The sequence below is a fragment of the Aureococcus anophagefferens genome, assembly GCF_000186865.1.
Source record: "Aureococcus anophagefferens unplaced genomic scaffold AURANscaffold_12, whole genome shotgun sequence".
NCBI lineage: Eukaryota > Pelagophyceae > Pelagomonadales > Pelagomonadaceae > Aureococcus > Aureococcus anophagefferens.
The window spans coordinates 843,099-861,321 of record NW_008705572.1 but is presented as its reverse complement, the minus strand read 5'-3'; the positions used below and the strand labels follow the sequence as shown (position 1 = coordinate 861,321).

General features: G+C 71.5%; 5 protein-coding genes across 5 annotated transcripts in view; 3 read left to right on the top strand and 2 right to left on the bottom strand.

Annotated features, from left to right (window-relative positions):
• The window catches only part of AURANDRAFT_64951 (hypothetical protein), a gene marked incomplete at both ends in the record, with an annotated part of 4,934 nt that extends 3,338 nt beyond the window's left edge, over positions 1 to 1,596 (top strand). The window contains one exon of the mRNA XM_009039781.1: positions 61 to 1,596. Within this exon, the coding sequence (XP_009038029.1) occupies positions 61 to 1,596 (1,536 nt within the window). The remainder of the gene's footprint in view (positions 1 to 60) is intronic.
• A 788-nt stretch (positions 1,597 to 2,384) lies between these two features.
• Positions 2,385 to 4,496, top strand: AURANDRAFT_64950 (hypothetical protein; the record flags this gene model as incomplete). The annotated part of the gene is made up of 1 exon (XM_009039782.1): positions 2,385 to 4,496. The coding sequence occupies one exon, from the start codon at positions 2,385 to 2,387 to the stop codon at positions 4,494 to 4,496; it is 2,112 nt and encodes a 703-aa protein (XP_009038030.1).
• A 2,833-nt stretch (positions 4,497 to 7,329) lies between these two features.
• Positions 7,330 to 8,658, bottom strand: AURANDRAFT_28034 (hypothetical protein; the record flags this gene model as incomplete). The annotated part of the gene is made up of 2 exons (XM_009039656.1): positions 7,330 to 7,761; positions 7,894 to 8,658. Coding segments are annotated over 2 exons (1,197 nt in total), but the record flags the coding sequence as incomplete, so codon positions are not given.
• A 2,196-nt stretch (positions 8,659 to 10,854) lies between these two features.
• Positions 10,855 to 12,519, top strand: AURANDRAFT_64948 (hypothetical protein; the record flags this gene model as incomplete). Its single annotated transcript, XM_009039783.1, has 1 exon — positions 10,855 to 12,519. One exon carries the CDS (start codon positions 10,855 to 10,857, stop codon positions 12,517 to 12,519), a length of 1,665 nt encoding a protein of 554 aa, XP_009038031.1.
• A 104-nt stretch (positions 12,520 to 12,623) lies between these two features.
• On the bottom strand, positions 12,624 to 18,032 carry AURANDRAFT_64947 (hypothetical protein; the record flags this gene model as incomplete). The annotated part of the gene is made up of 4 exons (XM_009039655.1): positions 12,624 to 14,102; positions 14,239 to 15,499; positions 16,694 to 17,222; positions 17,360 to 18,032. 4 exons carry the CDS (start codon positions 18,030 to 18,032, stop codon positions 12,624 to 12,626), a joined length of 3,942 nt encoding a protein of 1,313 aa, XP_009037903.1.
• Positions 18,033 to 18,223: the final 191 nt, after the last annotated feature.

The following is an 18,223-nucleotide window of genomic DNA, read 5'->3' as shown; positions in this document are numbered from 1 at the left end:
GACCGGTCGTCGCCGTCCGACGGCGGCGACCCGGACGACATCGACGCGGGCATCTTGCAGGACGACGGCGACGGCGACGACGACGACGTCGACGGCGCGGTGAAGTCCCAGTCGAACCGGCCGCGCGCGCTCCGGTTTTCGTTGCGCGCGGCGCTCGACGCGCCCGACGACTCGCCCTACTTCCTGAGCCGGAAGCGGCCGACGCTCCTGGGCGCGCCCTTCGCGCTCCGGGCGACGCGGAGCAGCTCCTGCGCCGCGCTGTACGCGGCGGTCTGGGCCCAGATCCGCGTCTACTTCGCGGACCTGCCGCGCCACCTCTTCGACGACACGGCCGAGGGCCCCGTCGGCGGCCGCAAGTACCCCTTCGAGCTCCGCCGCGCGCAGCCGCCGCGGCCGACGAAGCCGGACAAGGGCGGGGCCTACTCGTCGCGCCGGTCGCGGCGCCGGTCGCCGGACCGCTTCGCGCGGTCGCCGGGCGACCGGCGCGGCTTCGCGGGCGCCAAGGCGGGCCGCGCGGACCGCGCGGCGTCGTTCGACGACGAGCCCATCGCGCCGCCGCGCGAGGACCGCCACGCGGGCGCCCTGGTGCCCGAGGACGACGAGGCCAACCCGGCCTTCTTCGACGACCTGGAGGACGGCGAGTTCTTCATCGTCGACCTGCTGGACGCGGCGCGCGACGCGTTCGCGAGCTCCGACGCGATCGCGGGCTTCGCGCGGCCCCACGCGTCGCTCGCCGGCGACGCGCCGAAGCGGCCCGGCGAGCCCCACCGCGCCCTGCGCGACGACGCGGACCGGGGCCGCGAGAGCTCGCTCCAGCAGTGCTTCGAGGCCGCGTTCAAGGGCGACGGCGACGCGTTGGAGCGGCGGTCGCCCAAGCTCGAGCGCGACGCCAAGTGGACGCGCGACGTGCGCCTCGTGGTCGCGCCGCCCGTGCTCGTCGTGCACCTGAAGCGCTTCGGCGAGACGGGCACGGGCCGCAAGGTGAAGCGGTCCGCGAAGGTGAGCTTCCCGCTCGACGGGTTACGGGTGGACGACTTCGCGTTCGCGGGCCGGTCCGACGCGGGCGCGCCCTGGACCTACGATTTAGTGGCTGTCGTCAACCACATCGGCGGGCTCAGCGGCGGCCACTACACCTGCGCCTGCCGCGTCGACGCGCGCGACGGCCGGGGCCCGCGGCCGGGCGACCGCTGGCTCGAGTGCAACGACCGCCACGTGTCCGACCTGGACGCGAAGCTCGTCTGCTCGCCCCAGGCCTACGTCTTGGTCTACCTGCGGCGCGACGCGCCCCAGGCCCTCGTGCGCGAGGCGCGGCCCCGGCGCCGCGACGACAAGGTCGACGTCGGCGCGATCCTCGACGCGGCGACCAAGAGCTCGCGCCGCGCTAGATCGCCGGCCAAGGTCCGGCCCGAGAAGGAGAAGCGGGGCGCGGCCAAGGCCCGCGACGGCAACGCGAGCGACGACAAGACCGACGACGAGGACGACGGGCCCAAGTCCGACGACGACGGCGCCAAGGACGCGCCGCTCCGCAAGTCGCGCGGCCGCAAGTTCGTCTCGGGCCTCATGTCCGCGCTCCGCGGCGGGCGCGCGGACAAGTAGTAGCGGGTAACTTTTTTATCAATGGAGCCATCACGTGGGCGGCCTATACCCCGGGAAGAAAAATGCCGCGCGACACCGGTCGAGTCGAGCAGCGGTCAGGACTGTGGCTGCGCCGTGGCCGTGCGGCTTGAGCAAGCTCGCTAAATTTTAGCCTCAAACGCAGCGGCCAAAACCGGGAGAGAGGGCGCAAGCTGTCAAACTCGCACATCAGCGCGTCCGCGGCGTCGAGCGGAGAAGCGACGCGCCGAGGGGCTGTTGGTGGCGGCGAAGGTCAAAGTGTCGAGCCGAGCGGATTCGCCTAGATTAGCATGTCGACGAAAGGCGCGGCATCCATCCCTCGCCCAGGCTTGGTTCTCCTCGCTATAAGCGCCCTTATCCTCGTCCCACTCGCCCAAAAAGCTGTCGCCGTGTCACGGCTCAAAGCAACACGTAACGACAACAAGATCGACCTCTGGGAGCGGATGCGGAGCGCCGAGCTCGAGCGACCGCGCGCCTCCGAGCCGTCGCCGCCCCGCGGGGCGGCGCCGCCCGCCGCGACCGCTCGCGGGGCCTTTCCCGTCGTCCCGCCCGCGACCGCTCGCGGGGCCTTTCCCGTCGTCCCGCGCCGCGGCGAGCCGGCGGCCGCGCTGTTACCACGACGCGGCGAGCAGACTACGGTCCCGCGCCGCGGCGAGCGGACGACCGTACGACCGGCGGACTGCGGCTACTTGGGCTGGGACCACTACGAGGCGCGGCTCGCGGACACGCGGTCCGTCTGCGAGGGGTTCACGACGATCCGATGCCCGACGATGGACACGGTGGTCGGGCCGAAGATGCGCAAGGCCTGGTTCTGCACGTTCGAAAATCTCGTCTTCGACGGCGCCAAGTGGCGCGCGTTCTGCGACCTCACGCGCTGGGGCCGCGACAGACGGTACCTCGAGGACCTGCCCTGGGCCTTCGGCCGCGACGTGCTCGTCTCGTCCGGCGCGCCGCCGGCGTCGACGCCAAAAAAATCACGGCCGACGTACGTCGCGTTCGGCGATTGCCGGACGGGCAACCCGGGCCACTGCATCGGCGACTGGCAGAACTACCGCATCGTGTCGCGCGTTTTGAACGAGTCGTCCTTCGACGCGATTTTATTCGCGGGCTTCGGCGACGGCCGCTGGCGCGGCGAGTGGGACGCGGTCGTCGAGCCCGAAGCGGCCGTCTACGCGACGGGCGCGCTGTCGCCCCTGGGCATGCACGGCCCCCACTGGCAGGTCGGCCACTACCTGCTCGCCGCGCGCGCGCGGCCCGGCTGCCGCGGCCGCCCGCCGCCGTCGCCGGTGCTCGTCGACGTCACGACGCGCGCGACGGCCGCGGCGGCCGTCGACTTTTGCGGCCTCGTCCGGGCGAAGCGGGTCCGCGCCGCGGGCGCGCCCTGCGGCGCGTCGGCCTTCGTCTTCCTCTACGTCCTCCGGCCGGCGCGCCGGACCGGCGGCGACGCGACGCCCCTCCGGGAGATCTCGAACGTCGACGATCTCCTCGCGGCCGTCGAAGGCGAGCACCCGACCGCGGCGGTCGTCGCGGCGGACTTCATGCGCCTGTCCCCCGTCGAGCAGGAGGCCGCCGTCCGGCGCGCCGACGTCGTCTTCGGCACGCACGGCGGCGGCCTCTGGAACGCCGCGCGCTGGATGCGGCCGCCCCAGGCGCTGCTGGAGATCATGCCCGCGGGCGGGCCGGGGAGCACGGAGCACATCGCCCACGGCCTCGGCGTCGCCTACTACGAGGTCCGCTGCGACGCGTGCACGCGAGCGACGGGCTTCTCCGGCGACGTGTCCATCGTCCGATGCCTCGAGCAACTCGGGCGGGCCGTCGCCGCGGTCCCCGCCGTCCCGGCCGCGGCCGCCGCGGCCGTCGCCGCGCCCGTCGTCCCGCCGCCGCCGCCGCCGCCCGCGGCGCCGCGGCCGCCGGTCTGGCAGCGCAAGACAAAGAAGACCTACAAGGAGGTGGACATGCCGCCGTTCGACGCGCCCAGGATCGACCCGTACCGGCACCGCGCGAATCTCGCGGGCCCGCTCGACGCCGCGGCCTGCGACGCCCACCGGCGCGCCGTGCCCTACCACGCCCGGGCCATGAAATTGGTCGACGTGAGCCCCGTCTACGAGGCGCCGACGTTGCCGCGCGTGCTCTGCGTCATCTACACGGTTGCGAAGCACCACGCGACGGCCGGAAAGGCCGCGTCGGAGACGTGGCTCCCGCGCTGCGACGGCGCCCTCATCCTCAGCGACGAGAGCGACGAAACCGTCGGCGCCGTGGGCGTGCCCCACGAGGGGCCCGAGGAGTACAACAACATCTGGCAGAAGACGCGCGCGAACTGGCGCTACGTCTACGAGTACTACCGCGACGACTTCGACTACTTCCACTTCGGGGGCGACGATCTGTTCCTGCTGGTGTCGAACCTCAAGGCCTACCTGGCGTCGCCGCCCGTCAAGGCGCGCAACGACCGCGGCGAGCCCCTGTTCCTCGGCCGCCGCTTCAAGTTGAACGGCAACGAGAAGCACCTCTTCAACTCGGGCGGCAGCGGCTACACCTTCAACCGCCAGTCCCTGGCGCTCCTCTACGACTCCTTCGACGAGCCCTTCTGCCAGCCCCACCTCCACGGCTTCTACGAGGACGTCATGGTCGCGGAGTGCTTCCGCAACGGGCCCGCGCACCTCCTGCCCACGGACACGCGCGACGCGACGGGCGCGGAGCGGTTCCACCCCTTCACGCCGGGCCATCACCTCTTGCGGGAGCCCGAGGACTGGTACGCGAAGTACAGCTTCGACCTCATCGAGGGCGAGAAGTACTTCAGCCGGCAGTCGACGGCCTTCCACTACGTCAAGCCCGACCTCATGGTCCACATGGACGCGATCCTCCACCGCTGTCCGAGCCACTAACCTTACTTCTTTTTCTTCTGGCAGACAGGACGGTCGCGGATGAGGGGGGAAGCACCACTGGTTTTTGAGGTCCGTTGGGGAATGTTTCCCCCGCAACTTGAAGTCACATTTCGACGCCATTTGGGGCGTCCTGCATCGTCCCTCTCTATTTTAGGACCCGTATGGACGTCCCCAAGGACAAACACGCCGCCGCGCACCGGAGAAGCGCACGGGCGCGCGATTTTTACGAGGTCCGAAAACGGGGTCCCCGGCGGCTATCTGGGCGCCGACGGCGCGCGAACGTTTCGAGTACCGTCTTGGCGCCGATGATTGTTCAGGACGCCGTCCAGGAGGTATGCGATGACAAATCGTCCAGCGAAGTGCAGCGACGGTGATCGGGCGACGCGAATGAGTCCTTGCAGCACCAAAACGCACCACTTCCGGGCTGAAACCAGCTCTGTTGCGTCCAGATCGCATCGCTGCACCGCTCTGACGCCTTCGGCGGCCCGTCACGTGTAGGGTACATGCTCGGGGACATCCCGCCCATCGTCCGGGGCCAGAACTATGTCGCGGTGCGCGCTCGCAAAAAACGCTCTCGTTTACGGCGTGAGCGCCCGACGGGTCCGTATGCGCTCTCCAGCCTCGAACCAGACCTCTGCGCGCATCAGCGCGCGTTCGCACATCATAATAGCGTTCGTCGAACGTCTCCGGCGGCCGAAAGGAGAGCGCAGTGCGCTGCGAGCACCTCGAAGGCGTGCTGGGAGAGCACCCGAAAAGTAGCGACTTTGCGCCCGCATAGAAAACGAACGCGAGGGTGTCCATGGTCACGGCGCACAGTTCCGAAGAGAGGGCGTTCCCGGCTTTCAGACGCACTATCCCGTGACCATGGACACGTCGAACGCCGCGCGCGCGTCAAACCTGAGGTACGGCGTCCGGCGCTACTCCGGGCCCCTCCTCGGTCGCGGCGCCGTTTGTTGAAGCAAACTTGAGGTCAACACGACCGATCCATGGTCGCGGCCCGAGATCGTCGCGTCGACACACGCCAACGACGCAGCCGCAGCACCGAGCGCTGCTCGAGCACCACCACCGCTGCAAAAGCTCGCCGCTGCAAAACAATACGATGCAGGTCTACCACGTCGTCGTCGGCTACGTGCTGGCGAGCACGGCGATCCCCACGGCCTTGCACGCGTCGCTCCACGGCTTCAGCGCGCTGCAGTGCGGCCTCGCCTTCTTCGTCGGCCTCAACGCGCTCATCTGCTACTGGGAGGTGGCACTGGCCTACCGCATCGACCACATCCACAAGGCCGCGGAGTCGCTGCGGAGCCGGACGGCGGACACGCAGTCCGCGCGCTTCGCGGCCGTCGGCGACTTCTTCGTCGCGCGCTGCGGCCTGCGGGAGTGCCTCTCGCTGACGTTCTGGAGCCGCGTCTGGTCGACCTACGCCGTCTACGACCCGTCCTACGCGGACAAGACGACCTTCGGGTTCTGGATCGACGCGGGCAACGGCCACTCGACGCTGGCCCCGTCGCTGCTCTGGCTCGCGGGCATGACCTACGACGTCGTGCCCGCGCGCGCCTTCGGCCTCGTCGGCCTCGTCGCCTTCTACCAGGAGTTCTACGGCACGGTCATCTACTTCCTCACGTTCATCGCGAACCGGCGCTACGTCGGGAAGGCGCCGTTCGAGATCCTGCTCTTCGTCGGGCTCTCCAACGGCATCTGGTTCGTCGCGCCCCTCGTCGGCATGTGGGCGTCGGTCGCCTGCGTCTACGCCGACGACTACGGCGTCTTTCGTTCCTAATTAGGCGAAGTTCTCGCCCGAGTGCGCGCCGTGCGCGCGGACGTCCTGGCCCGCGAAGGCGCGGCCGCCCGCGCGGACGCCGCGCGCGTGCTTGTTCGCGAGGATCGTCCCCGCGCCCGCGGGCCGCGCGCCCGCGGGCGCCTTGACCTTGGCGCGCCACGTCGCGCCGAAGCCGCGCTGCGCCGTCGCCCGCTTCGCGCCGCCGCCGAAGCGGGCGGCGACGGGCCGCGGCGGCCGCTTCGCGCCCGCGGCGACCTTGGCGCCGTGCATCATCATCTTGAGGGACCGGCCGAAGAGGCGCTGCACGGAGCCGCGCCGCGCGGACGCGCGCGCCGCGGGCTCGGGCGCCGCGGGATCCTCGCCCTTCTCGACGATGGAGCCGAGCGCGCCGAGCGCGGGCTCGGGCGCCTGCTTCTTGGAAAAGGCGTTGGCGCCCTTGGTGCGCGCCTTGGCGAAGGCCCAGAGCGCCTTCCGCTTCGCCGTGGACCGCAGCCCCTTGTCGGGCGAGCCGGACGCGGTCGACCGGGAGCTGCTCGACGCGACGGACGACTCGTCGTCGGAGAGGGGCGACCCCGGCCGCGACGAGCCCGCGCTCGCGGGCCGGTCCCGCTTGCGCACGACACGTCTATAATTGCGAGCCGTCTTGACCGTCAGCGGGTCCTCGGGGCCGAGGCGCTTCTCGCGGATCCGCGCCGCCGCGAGATATAAAGGGGCGGCCTCCGCGTAGTTGCCCGCGCCTCTCAACATGGCGCCGAGGTGGTCGTAGCAGTAGGCCACATCCAGATGGTCCGTGCCCTGCTTCTTCTCCCGGATCTTGAGCGCGCGCCGGTAGACCGCGACCGTCTCGTCGCGCCTCCGGGGCTGCCGCTTGAGCACGCGGCCGAGCGCCGTGAGGCACGTCGCGACGCGGACGTCCTTGTCGCCGAGCACGTCCTCGTAGATGGCCAGGCAGGCGCGGTAGCGCTCCTCGGCCTTGGCCAGCTTGTCCTGGGCCTCGAGCACGGCCCCCAGCGCGAACGACGTCTTCGCGACGGCGACGTCGGCGCGGCCCTTCGCGTCCTTCTCGCGCGACGCGAGCGCCTCGGCCAGCAGCCCCTCCGCCGCCGCGTGGTCGCCCTGCTTCTCGAGGCACCTCGCGTAGTTGGCCATCGTCGTCGCGAGCGGCGTCGAGTCCGGCGCGAGCTTCGCGCGGCCGATTCTCAGCGCGCGCTCGAAGAGCGGCCGCGCGGCGTCGTAGTCCCGCCGCCGCTTGTGGAGCTCGGCCAAATTGTGCACGGACGACGCGACGGCGACGTCGTCGGGGCCCAGCAGCTTCTCCTTGATCTCGATCGCGCGGCCGTAGAGCGACAGCGCGCTCTCGACGTCGCTCGACTTGGACCGCGCGGTCGCGAGCGCGTCGAGCGTCTCGGCGACCTCGAGCGTGTCGTGGCCGCCCCGGCGCTCCCGGATCTTGAGCGCGCGCCGCAAGATGGGCTCCGCGAAGCGGTCCTGGACGAGGAGCGACCGGCCTAAATCGAGCAAGGCGCCCGCGACGGACGGGTCGTCCGATCCGTTCTCCGCCTCGCGGATCCTCAACACCTTGCGGTAGAGGGGCTCGCACTCGTGGCGCCGGCTGTGGACGAGCTCGTAGAGGCTCGCCAGGTTGCGCAGCGCGTTCGCGTAGTCGCCGTGCTCCTCGCCGAGCTGCTCCTTGCAGATCGCGATGGCCCGGCGGTAGTAGAGCTCCGACTCCTGGAAGTTGCCGAGGTTCCGCAGCAGCAGCGCGAACTTGTTGACGACCGTGCTCAGGAGCGGGTGCGTCGTCGACCCGAGCTGGTCCTCCCAGATGTCGAGCGCGCGCCGCAGCGGCTCCTCGGCCTTGTCGTGCTCGCCGAGCGCCGCGTGCGCGTCCGCGATGCCCGCCAAATCCGCGGCGACGTCGCCGTGGTCCGGGCCCTGGTGCTTCTCGCGGATCGCCACGGCCCGCTGCAGGTGGACGATGGCCCGCGCGTGCTCCTCCTCGCAGTTCAGGGCCTGCGCGAGTTTCTGCAAAATCTCCGCGACGTGCACGTGGTCGCCGCCGAGGTGCTTCTCCCAGATCTTCAGCGACCGCTCGTAGAGGGGCACGGCCTCGCCGTAGTGGCCCTGCTGGCGCAGGCAGCTCGCCCAGCCCGCGAGCGTCGTCGCGACGTCCGGGTGCCAGGGCCCGCCGCGGCGCACGGCGATGGACAGCGCCTTCTCGTAGAGGGGCCCCGCCTCGGCGTGCTTGTCCTGCTCCCGGAGGCACACGCACAGGTTGTCCAGGGCCAGCGCGACGTGGGGGTGGTCCTCGCCGAGCTCGCGCGTGAAGACGCCGAGCGCCTTCCGGAGCAGGTGCTCCGCGTCGACGTACTTGTACTCGCGCATGAGCTTCGCGGCGAGCTCGTTCGCCGACAAATCGAAGGTCGCGCCGTCGGCGCTGTGGTGGCCGACGACGACGGACATGCGCGCGGTGCCGTGGTCGTAGCGGCCCTCGTCGCGGAGCTCCGCCTCCAGCGCTTTCTCGTCGATGGCCGACATGCCCAGCGCCCAGTCGGCCTCGACGGCCGTGCGCCGGTTCCCGAGGCAGGCGATGCGCTCGGCGACCTCCGGGATGTGCTCCCGGCCGTGGTGGCCCAGGAAGTGGACGAGGTGCGTCAGCGCGTCGCTCTCGTCCGCGAACCTGTGCCGAATTCAAATCTTCAACTCGACTTCAATATGCGCGTATTCGAATGTTTTGACACAAGCTCTTCGGCTGGGCTTCGAGAACTCGACGAGAGCGATCGATCCGTCCAAAAATCAGCCGAATCGACTTCGATGTGACCGAGCTCGAGAATTCTCAAGTTTGGTCAGGACCACCCGAACCAGCGGTTGTTTTCGGCACAGCCGCGAACGTCTCGAGGCACCGGTCCACGTAGGCCTGGATCGTCTCGATCTTGCCGCCGCTCCCGGCGAGGAGGAGCCGCACCTTGTCGTGCTCGCCGTCGCGCCGGCCGCCGTGGCTGAAGAACTCGCGGAAGTAGACGTAGACCTCGTAGGACCGGAGGCGCCTGCCCGCGTCCGCGACGGCCGCGACCTCGAGCTGGAGCTCGCAGTAGTGGTCGACGTTTCCGACCTTGACGGCGAGCGTGAGGAGCAGGTCGCGGTAGCCGTTCCAGTTCGGCGAGCGGAAGCGGTTCCGCGTGCGGACGATCCGCAGGACCGCGTCGCCCGCGAGCGACGCGTAGACCCCGGCGAGCTCGGCCTCGTCCTTGCACCGGATGTTCCCCCGGACGACGTCGTAGAGGCGGCAGAAGTGGGAAACATTTTTGCCCCGCGCGCCGAACTCGCGGTCCGCCTTCCGGACGGCGCGGCCGCGGCTCTTGAGGGGCAAGACGGCGAACGTCTCCGAGCCCGCGCGAAACGCGGCCGCGCCGACCTCGTGGCGGAAGACCTCCTCGCAGCGCTTCGCGGCGGCGTAGAGGCCGTCGGCGTCGCGCACGGGCTGGCCGTCGCCCAGGGACCGCTGGAGCACCTCGTCGGCCTCGAAGCCGCTGCCCCGGCGGTCCGTGAGCTTGAGGCACGCGCCGCCCAGGTGCTCGAGGCAGGCCTTCTCCACGCCGAGCCGCGCGGCGCGCAGGAGCCGCAGGTTCCCGACGACGACCTTGTCCGCGTCCAGCAGCCAGGGCCGCTTCTTCGCGAAGTGGCGGCACGTCTTCTCGCTCACGCGGCGGACGCCGTCGTCGTCGTCCTTGCCGTGGTACTCGAAGGCCTTGCGCGCCTCGGCGTCGTAGAGGCCGCCGATGGTCTCGAGCAGCTCGACCTCGCTGTAGCCCGACGGCGACGACGCGCCCGTGCCCATGGCGTCACAAGCGTGCGATCTCCATAAGCTCTCTCGATCGCGCTTTATCAAGAATCATATCGAGATTCATTGAATTCACGAGCAGTGAAACTCGGGGGGCTGCTTCGGGGCCTGGGTGTCTGGTTCTCCACGCCATGGCGGCGCCGGGGTCCACCGGCGGCGCGGCGTCGACGTCCGGCGGCGGCGCCGCGCCGGAGAGCCCCGCGGCGTCGGAGCTCGTCGGCGTGCGCCTCGTGCCCGAGGCGGCGACGGCGCCCGCGGCCTACCCGAGCGCGCGGCCCGTGCCGCCGCCGGGCGACAGCGCGGCCAGGAGAAACTGGAAGAAGGTGCGCGCGATGGTGAAGCGGCCGAGCGGCGCCGACGACGACGACGGCGAGGAGGACAAGGAGGACCTCGAGGTCGCGGACATCCTGGAGCTGGAGGCGCAACTCGGCAAGGAGCTGCGGTCGTCGGCGCCGAGCTTCATCTGGCCCGACCCCCCCCGGGACAAGCCCCTGCTCCACAAGCTGCGCGACGGCGACCACTTTCCCGTGCTCCACCCCGACGGCCTCTTCCGCATCAAGTGGGACGCGCTGCAGGTCGTGAGCCTGTGCTACGTCTCGGTCATCGTCCCGATGCGGCTCGGGTTCTCGTGGCCGGCCGTGGGCCTCTGGTTCGTGCTCGACACGCTCGTCGACATCTATTTTTTGATCGACGTCGCCTTCGGGTTCCTGACGGCCATCTACAGCAGCGACGACGAGGACATGGACAACACGTTCGGCGGCGCCAAGGTCATCGTCTGCAAGAAGCGCATCGCCGCGCGCTACCTCCGGGGCTGGTTCACCATCGACATCCTGGCCTGCGCGCCCATCGACTTCAGCTCGCGCGTCGTGGCGAAGAGCCTGACCTGCTCCTTCCACGTGACGAACCCGTGCACGCACCGCCTCAACGCGAAGCCGTCGTCGAGCGCGTTCCGCCTCGTGAAGATCTTGCGCGTGTTCCGCGTGCTCAAGCTCTTTCGGTTGTTCCGGCTGAAGCGTCTGATCACCAAGTACCAGGACGAGCTCATCTACTGGATGCCCTTCATCTCCGCGACGAAGCTGCTCTTCGCGCTGCTCTGGGCGTCCCACTGGATGGGCTGCTGCTACGCGCTCGTCTTCCCCTTCGACCGGGACGCGGGCATTTTAGCGAGGTACGTCGACTGCGTCTACTGGGCCATGCAGACCATCACGACCGTGGGCTACGGCGACATGACGTCGACGCGGACGTCCGCGCGCTTGGTCGCGACGGGCGGCATGGCCGTCGGCGGCCTGATCTTCGGCTGGCTCATCCAGTACGTGCTCAACGTGCTGGACCCGGACACCTTCGAGCGGAAGCAGCAGGCGCGCGTCGAGCGCGTCATGGCCTACCTCCGCGCGAACTCGCTGCCGAACAACCTGAGCCAGCGCGTCGTCCGCCACGTGAGGCAGCAGAACTCGCGCCAGACCGAGGACCGGAGCGTGCTCGTGGAGCTGCCGCGCCAGCTGCGCAGCGACATCTGCCTCCACCTCTACGAGGGCTTCATCTCCCAGGTGCCCCTCCTCCAGGGCACGAACCACCACTTCATCGCGGACGTCTGCACCAAGGTCGTGCCGCTGACGATCCCGCTGTCCGAGCTCGTCTACGGCTCCGGCGACATCGCCGAGGAGGGGGCCTACGTCGTCGTCACGGGCGAGGTCGCGTTGCTCGGGCCCAAGCCGGCGCGGAAGCCCCGCATCGCCCGGGGCCTCAGCTACCGCGAGTCCGTGACGCAGCGGCGGACGGTCCGCGAGCGCGCGCAGGGCAGCCGCCACATCGTCACGCTGGGGCCCGGCGGCGTCTTCGGCGAGTCGAGCGCCCTGGGCTGCACGCGGCGCTGCGAGGAGGCCATCGCGCGGAAAACCTGCGAGCTGCTCACGATCACGGGGCCGAGCCTCCGCGGCGCGCTCGACATGGTGCCCGCGCTGCGCTGGAAGATCCTGAAGCACAGCGTGGGCCACGCCATCGCCTGCACCTACGACCACCGCACCATCGCCCAGATCCTCTCCGAGCTCCACCTGCCGGAGCTGCTCATGGAGGAGGAGGACGGGCCCGCGCAGCTCGCCGCGTCCGCGCTCCGCGTGCTCCGGCCGCGCGTGCCCCGCGTGCGGCCCGACTGGCACGAGATCCTGCTCAACATGCGCGAGGTCTGGGAGCACCGCGTCTGCGGCATCCACGAGGAGACGGACCCGGCCATCGCGTCGGGGGGGAAGGACCCCATCTCGGAGCTCCGCGCGGAGATGCGCACCATGGCCGAGACCATCGAGAAGCAGAACAAGCTTCTCGACGCGCGCCTCGAGGCCATCCTCGCCATGGGCGCGCTCGCGCAGCAGCGCGCGGCCGCGAAGGCCGCCGACGGCCGGCCGTCGTGAGCGACGCGGCCGACGCGTCGAATTAGCACACCGCCCCCCGACCCCCGCCCCCAAGAAAACGGCCCCCTCGGGGACTCGACGCCTCTTTATAGACACCTCGCGCCCTACCACCCGGCGTCGCCCGGCCGGAGCGTCGCCGGGTCGTTCGCCTGCGCCTCGCGCGCGAGCCGCGTGCGCTCCTCGTCCTCGGCCTTTCGGAGCTCGCGCACGCGCTTGGCCTGCTGCTCGACCTGACTCTGGAGCCGCGCGTTCTCGCGCCGCAGGCGCTGGAGCTCCGCGTCGGGCCGCGGCGGCGGCGCGGGCGCGGGCTTCCGCCGCGCCTCGGCCTGCGCGTCGCGGAGCTTCGACCGCAGGGCGTCGACCTCGGCCCGCAGCGCCGCGACCAATTCGTCGTCGCCGTCGGTCTTGTCGAGGAGCGTGCGGATGTGCTCCTTGTTCCGCGCGCACTCCTGCGCCTGCGACGCGTTCCGCGCCTTGGACGCGTCGAGCTTCGCGCGGGTCTGCTCCAGCTGCTGGCCGAGCGCCTCGTGTTTCTGGGCGAGCTCGGCCATGGCCTCGGACCGCGCCTCGCTCTTGCGGTCGAGCTCGGCCTGGGCGAGCGCGTCGACGTCGCGCCGCGGCGGCCGCGGCGCGCGCTTCGCGGCGGGGGACGAGAGCAGGGAGCCATTCTGCTGCGCGTCCTCCAACGCCCGGATCTTGTTCTTGAGCATGGCTATGGTCTGCGCGCGGCCGCGCCAGCCCTCGTCGACGGCGCCGTCCTTGCCGACGACGGACTCGTCGCCCGTCTCCTTGACGAGCGCGCGGCGCAGGCCGTGCGACTCGTCGCGCGCGGCCTCGAACTTGAAGCGCAGGTCCGCGCACTGCTTCGCGAGCTGGAGCTCGCGCTTCGACGGCTTCTTCCGCTCCTCCTCGTCGTCGTCGCCGGGCGTTTTTCGGGTCGCCTCGGCCTGCTTCGCGGCCGCGAAGGGAAGCCGCGACGCCGCCGCGTGCGCGCGCGCGTCGAGCTCGTCGGCCAGGGCCTTCTTGTCGCCCTCGAGCTGGTCGATGTGGGCCCGCAGCTTCTTGATCACGTCCCGCTCGCGCGTCAGGGCGACGGTGACGTTCCGCGTCTTCTTCGCGAGCTGGACGATCTTCTGGTCGCGGAGGTCGCCGTGGATGGGGTCGTCGATGGCGCGGAGCAGCGTCTGCGCGTCGATGCCCGGGATGGGCGCCAGGGCCTCGAGCATCATGCCCATGCGGTGGATCTGCGCGTTCTTCAGGCGCAGCTCCTCCCTGGCGGACACGGCGGGCCTCCCGGGGCTCGGCGCGGGCCGCGGCGACCGCGGCGCCGCCGCGGCGCGCCGCGACGCGTCCGCGGCGTCGTCGGCGCCGTCGTCGGACCCGAAGTCGGACCCGCCGCCGTCGTCCGGCGGGCCCTCGACGGGCGACGGCTGCTTCCGGATCGGCGACGAGTAGCGGTCGCCGGCGAGCAGGTCGTCGAGCATGGCCGCCTCGCTGTCGCCGCCCTCGTCGTAGCGCGCGGGCTTGCCATGGAAGCGCGGGCTGACGGCCTTGAACTCCATTGCGTTTGCAGCCGAGTCTGGCTGGGTGGTTTATGCCGCCATCGTTACCCGTCGCACTCGCTTCAATGAAGACGGCAACAATCGGCGCTCGTAAAAAAAAACTCGCGGGATTACCAAGCTAGCGCCCCTGCAAAAAGCCGCCGCAGCAGCGGAGGACCTGGCCCCGAATTGCCCCGGAGGCCGGCGACGCGAGGTGGGCGATGACGTTCGCGACGTCCTCGGGCGTGCCCGGCCGGCCGAGGTTGTTGAAGCGCGCGCCGACGAAGCGGTTCGCGAACGGCATCTTCGCCGTCATCGCCGACGCGATGAAGCCCGGCGCGACGGCGTTGACGCGGTACGTCGTCGCCGCCGCGGCCCAGCCGAAGAGCGCGCTCTTCGCCGCGGCGTAGTTGGCCTGGCCCGCGTTGCCCGCGACGCCCGACGTCGAGCCCAGGAGCACGACGCTCGCGTCCTCCGCGAGGTCGAGCGCGGCCGTGAGCCGGCGGGGCGCGAGCGCGTTGACGTCGAGGCAGGCGTCCCACTCGTCGTCGCCCATGCGGAAGAGAGTCCGGTCCCGCGTGACGCCCGCGTTGTGGACCACGGCGTCGACGGGCCCTCCGAAGCGGGCGTCCGCCATTTCCCGGAGCCGCGCCGGCGCGTCGGCCGCGACGACATCCACGACGCCGTCGACGCCCGGGCCCGGCGCGCGGTCGACGACGAGCACGTCCGCGCCCGCGTCGCTCAGCCGCGCGGCCGTCGCGGCGCCGATGCCCGCGGCGCCGCCCGTTAACACGACGCGCAGGCCCCGCACGGGCGAGTGCGCGTCGTCGCCCGTGGGCCACGCCTCGCCCGCGACGGCCGCGACGGGCGCGGCGCCCGCCTCGAAGCTCGCGCCGGAGACGTAGGCGCTGCGCCCGCTCAGGAGGAACCGCAGCGACGGCGACGCGGCCGCGCCGTCGGCGTCCCGCGCGACGCGCAGGTACGTCGCGGTCGCGCCGCTCGGGCCGAGCTCCTTGGCCGCGGACCGCGCGAAGCCCTCGAGGCCCTCCGCGAACATGGCCGCCTCGCAGTCGCCGCTCCGCGCGCGCCGCGCGTCGCCGACGAGCACGAGGCGCCCGCCGGTCTTGGCCAGCGCGCGCGCGGCGCCGCGGACGACGTCGAAGACCTCGCGGAGCGCCGCCGGCGAACGCGCGCGTCGCCCGTCGACGACGAGCGCGCCGGGCGCGCCGTCGTCGCTCGCGACGCTCGACGGCAGCAGCCGCTCGTCCCAGGCGCCGCCGCCGACGCGGTGCAGGGCGACGCCGCCGCAGACGCCCTCGCCGCGGTAGAGAGCCGTCGGCGCGAAGACGTGGCGCAGCGATTTGAGCATGGTTGTGTATCGCTTGCCGCGGCCGTGGAAGACGATGAAGTGGACGAAGCTGAGTGCGGCGTTGCGGACGCTGGGGGCTGCTCAATTAAGCGAGGCCATAAAACTCCACAACCACTCGTTGAAGTGCTTGTTGACCATCTGTTGAACCCTTCGTGGGTCACGATGGAAATTTGCTGCTGATTCTCATATGGCGGAGACGCTGCCCTCGGCCGACGAGCTGCTGCCGTCGCTCTTCGACGAGCTCCCGGGCGACGTCGTCTATCAGCAATTGAAAGCTGCGAACGGCTCCTTCGAGCTGGCCTGCGCGAAGCTGCTGGTGATCCGAGCGACCTACCGCCTGGGCGCCGCGCCGGACGCCGCGCCCGCGCAGCCGCTGCTCGCGCCGGGCAAGGAGGACGACGCGCCGGCGGCCCGCGGCGGGCCGCCGCTCGAGATGTCGAAGCGCGAACGTGTGCGCCTCGACATGATCGAGGTCTACGCCCAGCACAACCCAGAGAAGGTCCGCGACGTCGACGAGCTCATGAAGCGCGCGACCAAGGACAAGGAGGAATCCGTGCTCGCGGTCTTGCGCCAGAAGTACGCCGGGCGGCGGCCGCCGGCCTGCGAGCCCAAGCGCGCGGCGTCGCCCGCGCCGCGCCGGCGCGCGACGACGGCGCCCCGGCGGTCGCCGTCGCCCCGCCGCGCCGCGTCGCCGCGCCGCGGGGCGTCGCCGCAGCGCGCTCCCGCGGCCGCGCGGCAGTGGCGGGCGCGGCCGAGCGAGGACCTGCGCCTCGTGTCCCAGAGCTCCGCGGCGGCCGACGACGCGCAGTGGGCGTTCTGGCGGCGGCGCGCGGCGCGGCGGCGGCCCGGGGACGGCGGCGCCTTCGTCCTGCGCGGCGCGTACCTCGAGCGCGTCGACGAGAGCGCCGCCGACGGCCTCTGCTCCATCCACGTGCTGACCATCGTCGGGATTCGGTCGCCGGCCGCGTACGGCCGGCGGTCGCGGTCCCTGGGCCCGGGCGCGCGCGCGGCGGCGCCGGGCGCCGACGGCGACGCGGACCGCGTCGAGGTGCTGACGCCCGCGGCGCGCTACGCCTTCGCGTCCCGCCGCGCGCCGGCCTGGGCCCTCGAGCTCCGCGCGGCGGCCTGGGGCGCGGACGCGGCCGTGGACCGCGTCCAGCCGCTCGGCCTCAAGCGCGAGAAGGGGTGGGTCGCGCCCGCGGGCCGCGCGAGCGCCGCGCTCCGGGCGCTCCGGGCGCACACGGCGTCCTAAATTCAACCTTACGGCCGACGGCGTCCGAAATTGGCCTGCGCGAAGACGCCGTAGAAGGCGAACGCGTGGCCCGCGGTCTGCGTCTCGTTCGTCATGACGAGTTCGAGCTCGTGCGGGCCCGGCTCGGCGACGGCGATGCGCCGCGTGATCAGCAGGTGTAGCCGATCTTGCAGCGCGCCGCCGTCGAAGAGCGTCGGCGGCGTCGCGTTGTCCGCGGAGATCGCGGCGACGCCGTAGGGCGCCTTGGCCTTGAAGGACTGCATGAACGCCACGAACACCTCCGACGTCGCGCCGAGCGAAAAGGGCACGGCGAGGCGCGACGTCGACAGGCCGGGGCCGACGGCGTAGACGGGCTTCTTCGGGTCGTCGTTGACGAGCGCGGCGCGCCAGCCCGCCGCGTCGACGTCGGACACGGTCGGCGCGAGGAGCGCGTCGCCGGAGACGCGCGGGTCCCGCGTCGCGCAGACCGTCGCGGGCGCCGCGGGCGGCCTCGGCGCGTCGCCGCACGCGTCGCCGCGGTCGAGCCTACGGGGGTGTGTCCCTCGAAGTCTCTCGCACGTCGCGCGCCGGAGCCGCGCAAATCCGCGTAGAAGTCGAGGAGGAGGTAGGTCGCGAGGAGGTGGCCTTCCACGTTCATGTGGATGCGCGTGGCCCGTTTGCGATTCCCGTAGAGCAGACCGGCCGTCTTGAAGGAGCCCGGCCGGTCGCCCGAGGGCAGGAAGCCCGGCCGCAGGCTCACGCCCGGAATGTCGTTGGGCGCGAGACTCGGGATCCTGTCCAGGGACCGGCAGCCCGGCATCGAGAGCTCGTCCATGGAGAACACGTCCAAATAGACGACGACCGCGGCCGGGTACGCGGCCCGCACGCCCGCCGCGAGGAAACCGAGGCGGTCGAGGCCGTTGACGGAGAACTCGAGGATGACGATCGACGGCTCGGCGCCCGCGGCTTTCGCCATCGCGTGGAAGCAGAACGACGGCACCTGGGGGCCCGCGGCCGGCACGCCGAAGTTGAACGCGCGGACCTCGCTCCCGCTCGTGACGCGCAGCGCGGCGGCGAAGAGCTCGACGTAGGGCATGAACTTGGACTCGCGATTCCCCGACCGGCCGCCCGTGCCGTGGCCCACGGTCACGCTGCCGCCGAACGCGACGACGTCGACGCGCCTTCCGAGCGCGCGCGCGCGCGCGGCCGCGCAGGCGCTCGCGGGCGCGCAGCTCGTGGCCGACACGTTCGTGCGGTCGGCGAAGGGCCGCAGGCGGCCTCCTCGCAGGCGCCGGAGCAGCTTGCGGATGCACGCGGCCTGGGGCTGCCCGGCCCGACAACGCCAGCCCTCGGCGACGACGCGCCCGGCCATGGCCGCCGTGCCGTCGCTCCAGCGGGGCAGCCGCTGCGGTCTCGGCGCGAGGATGCCGAGGAGCAGCGAACCGAGCAATGCAATCACTACTAGAATTGTGGTTACGAGGCATCGAGGTCGGGCCATCGTCTCATCGAGGGGCAACTTTAGCTCCATGCATCAACATCTCGGGCCTCGACGGCGGCTCGCCT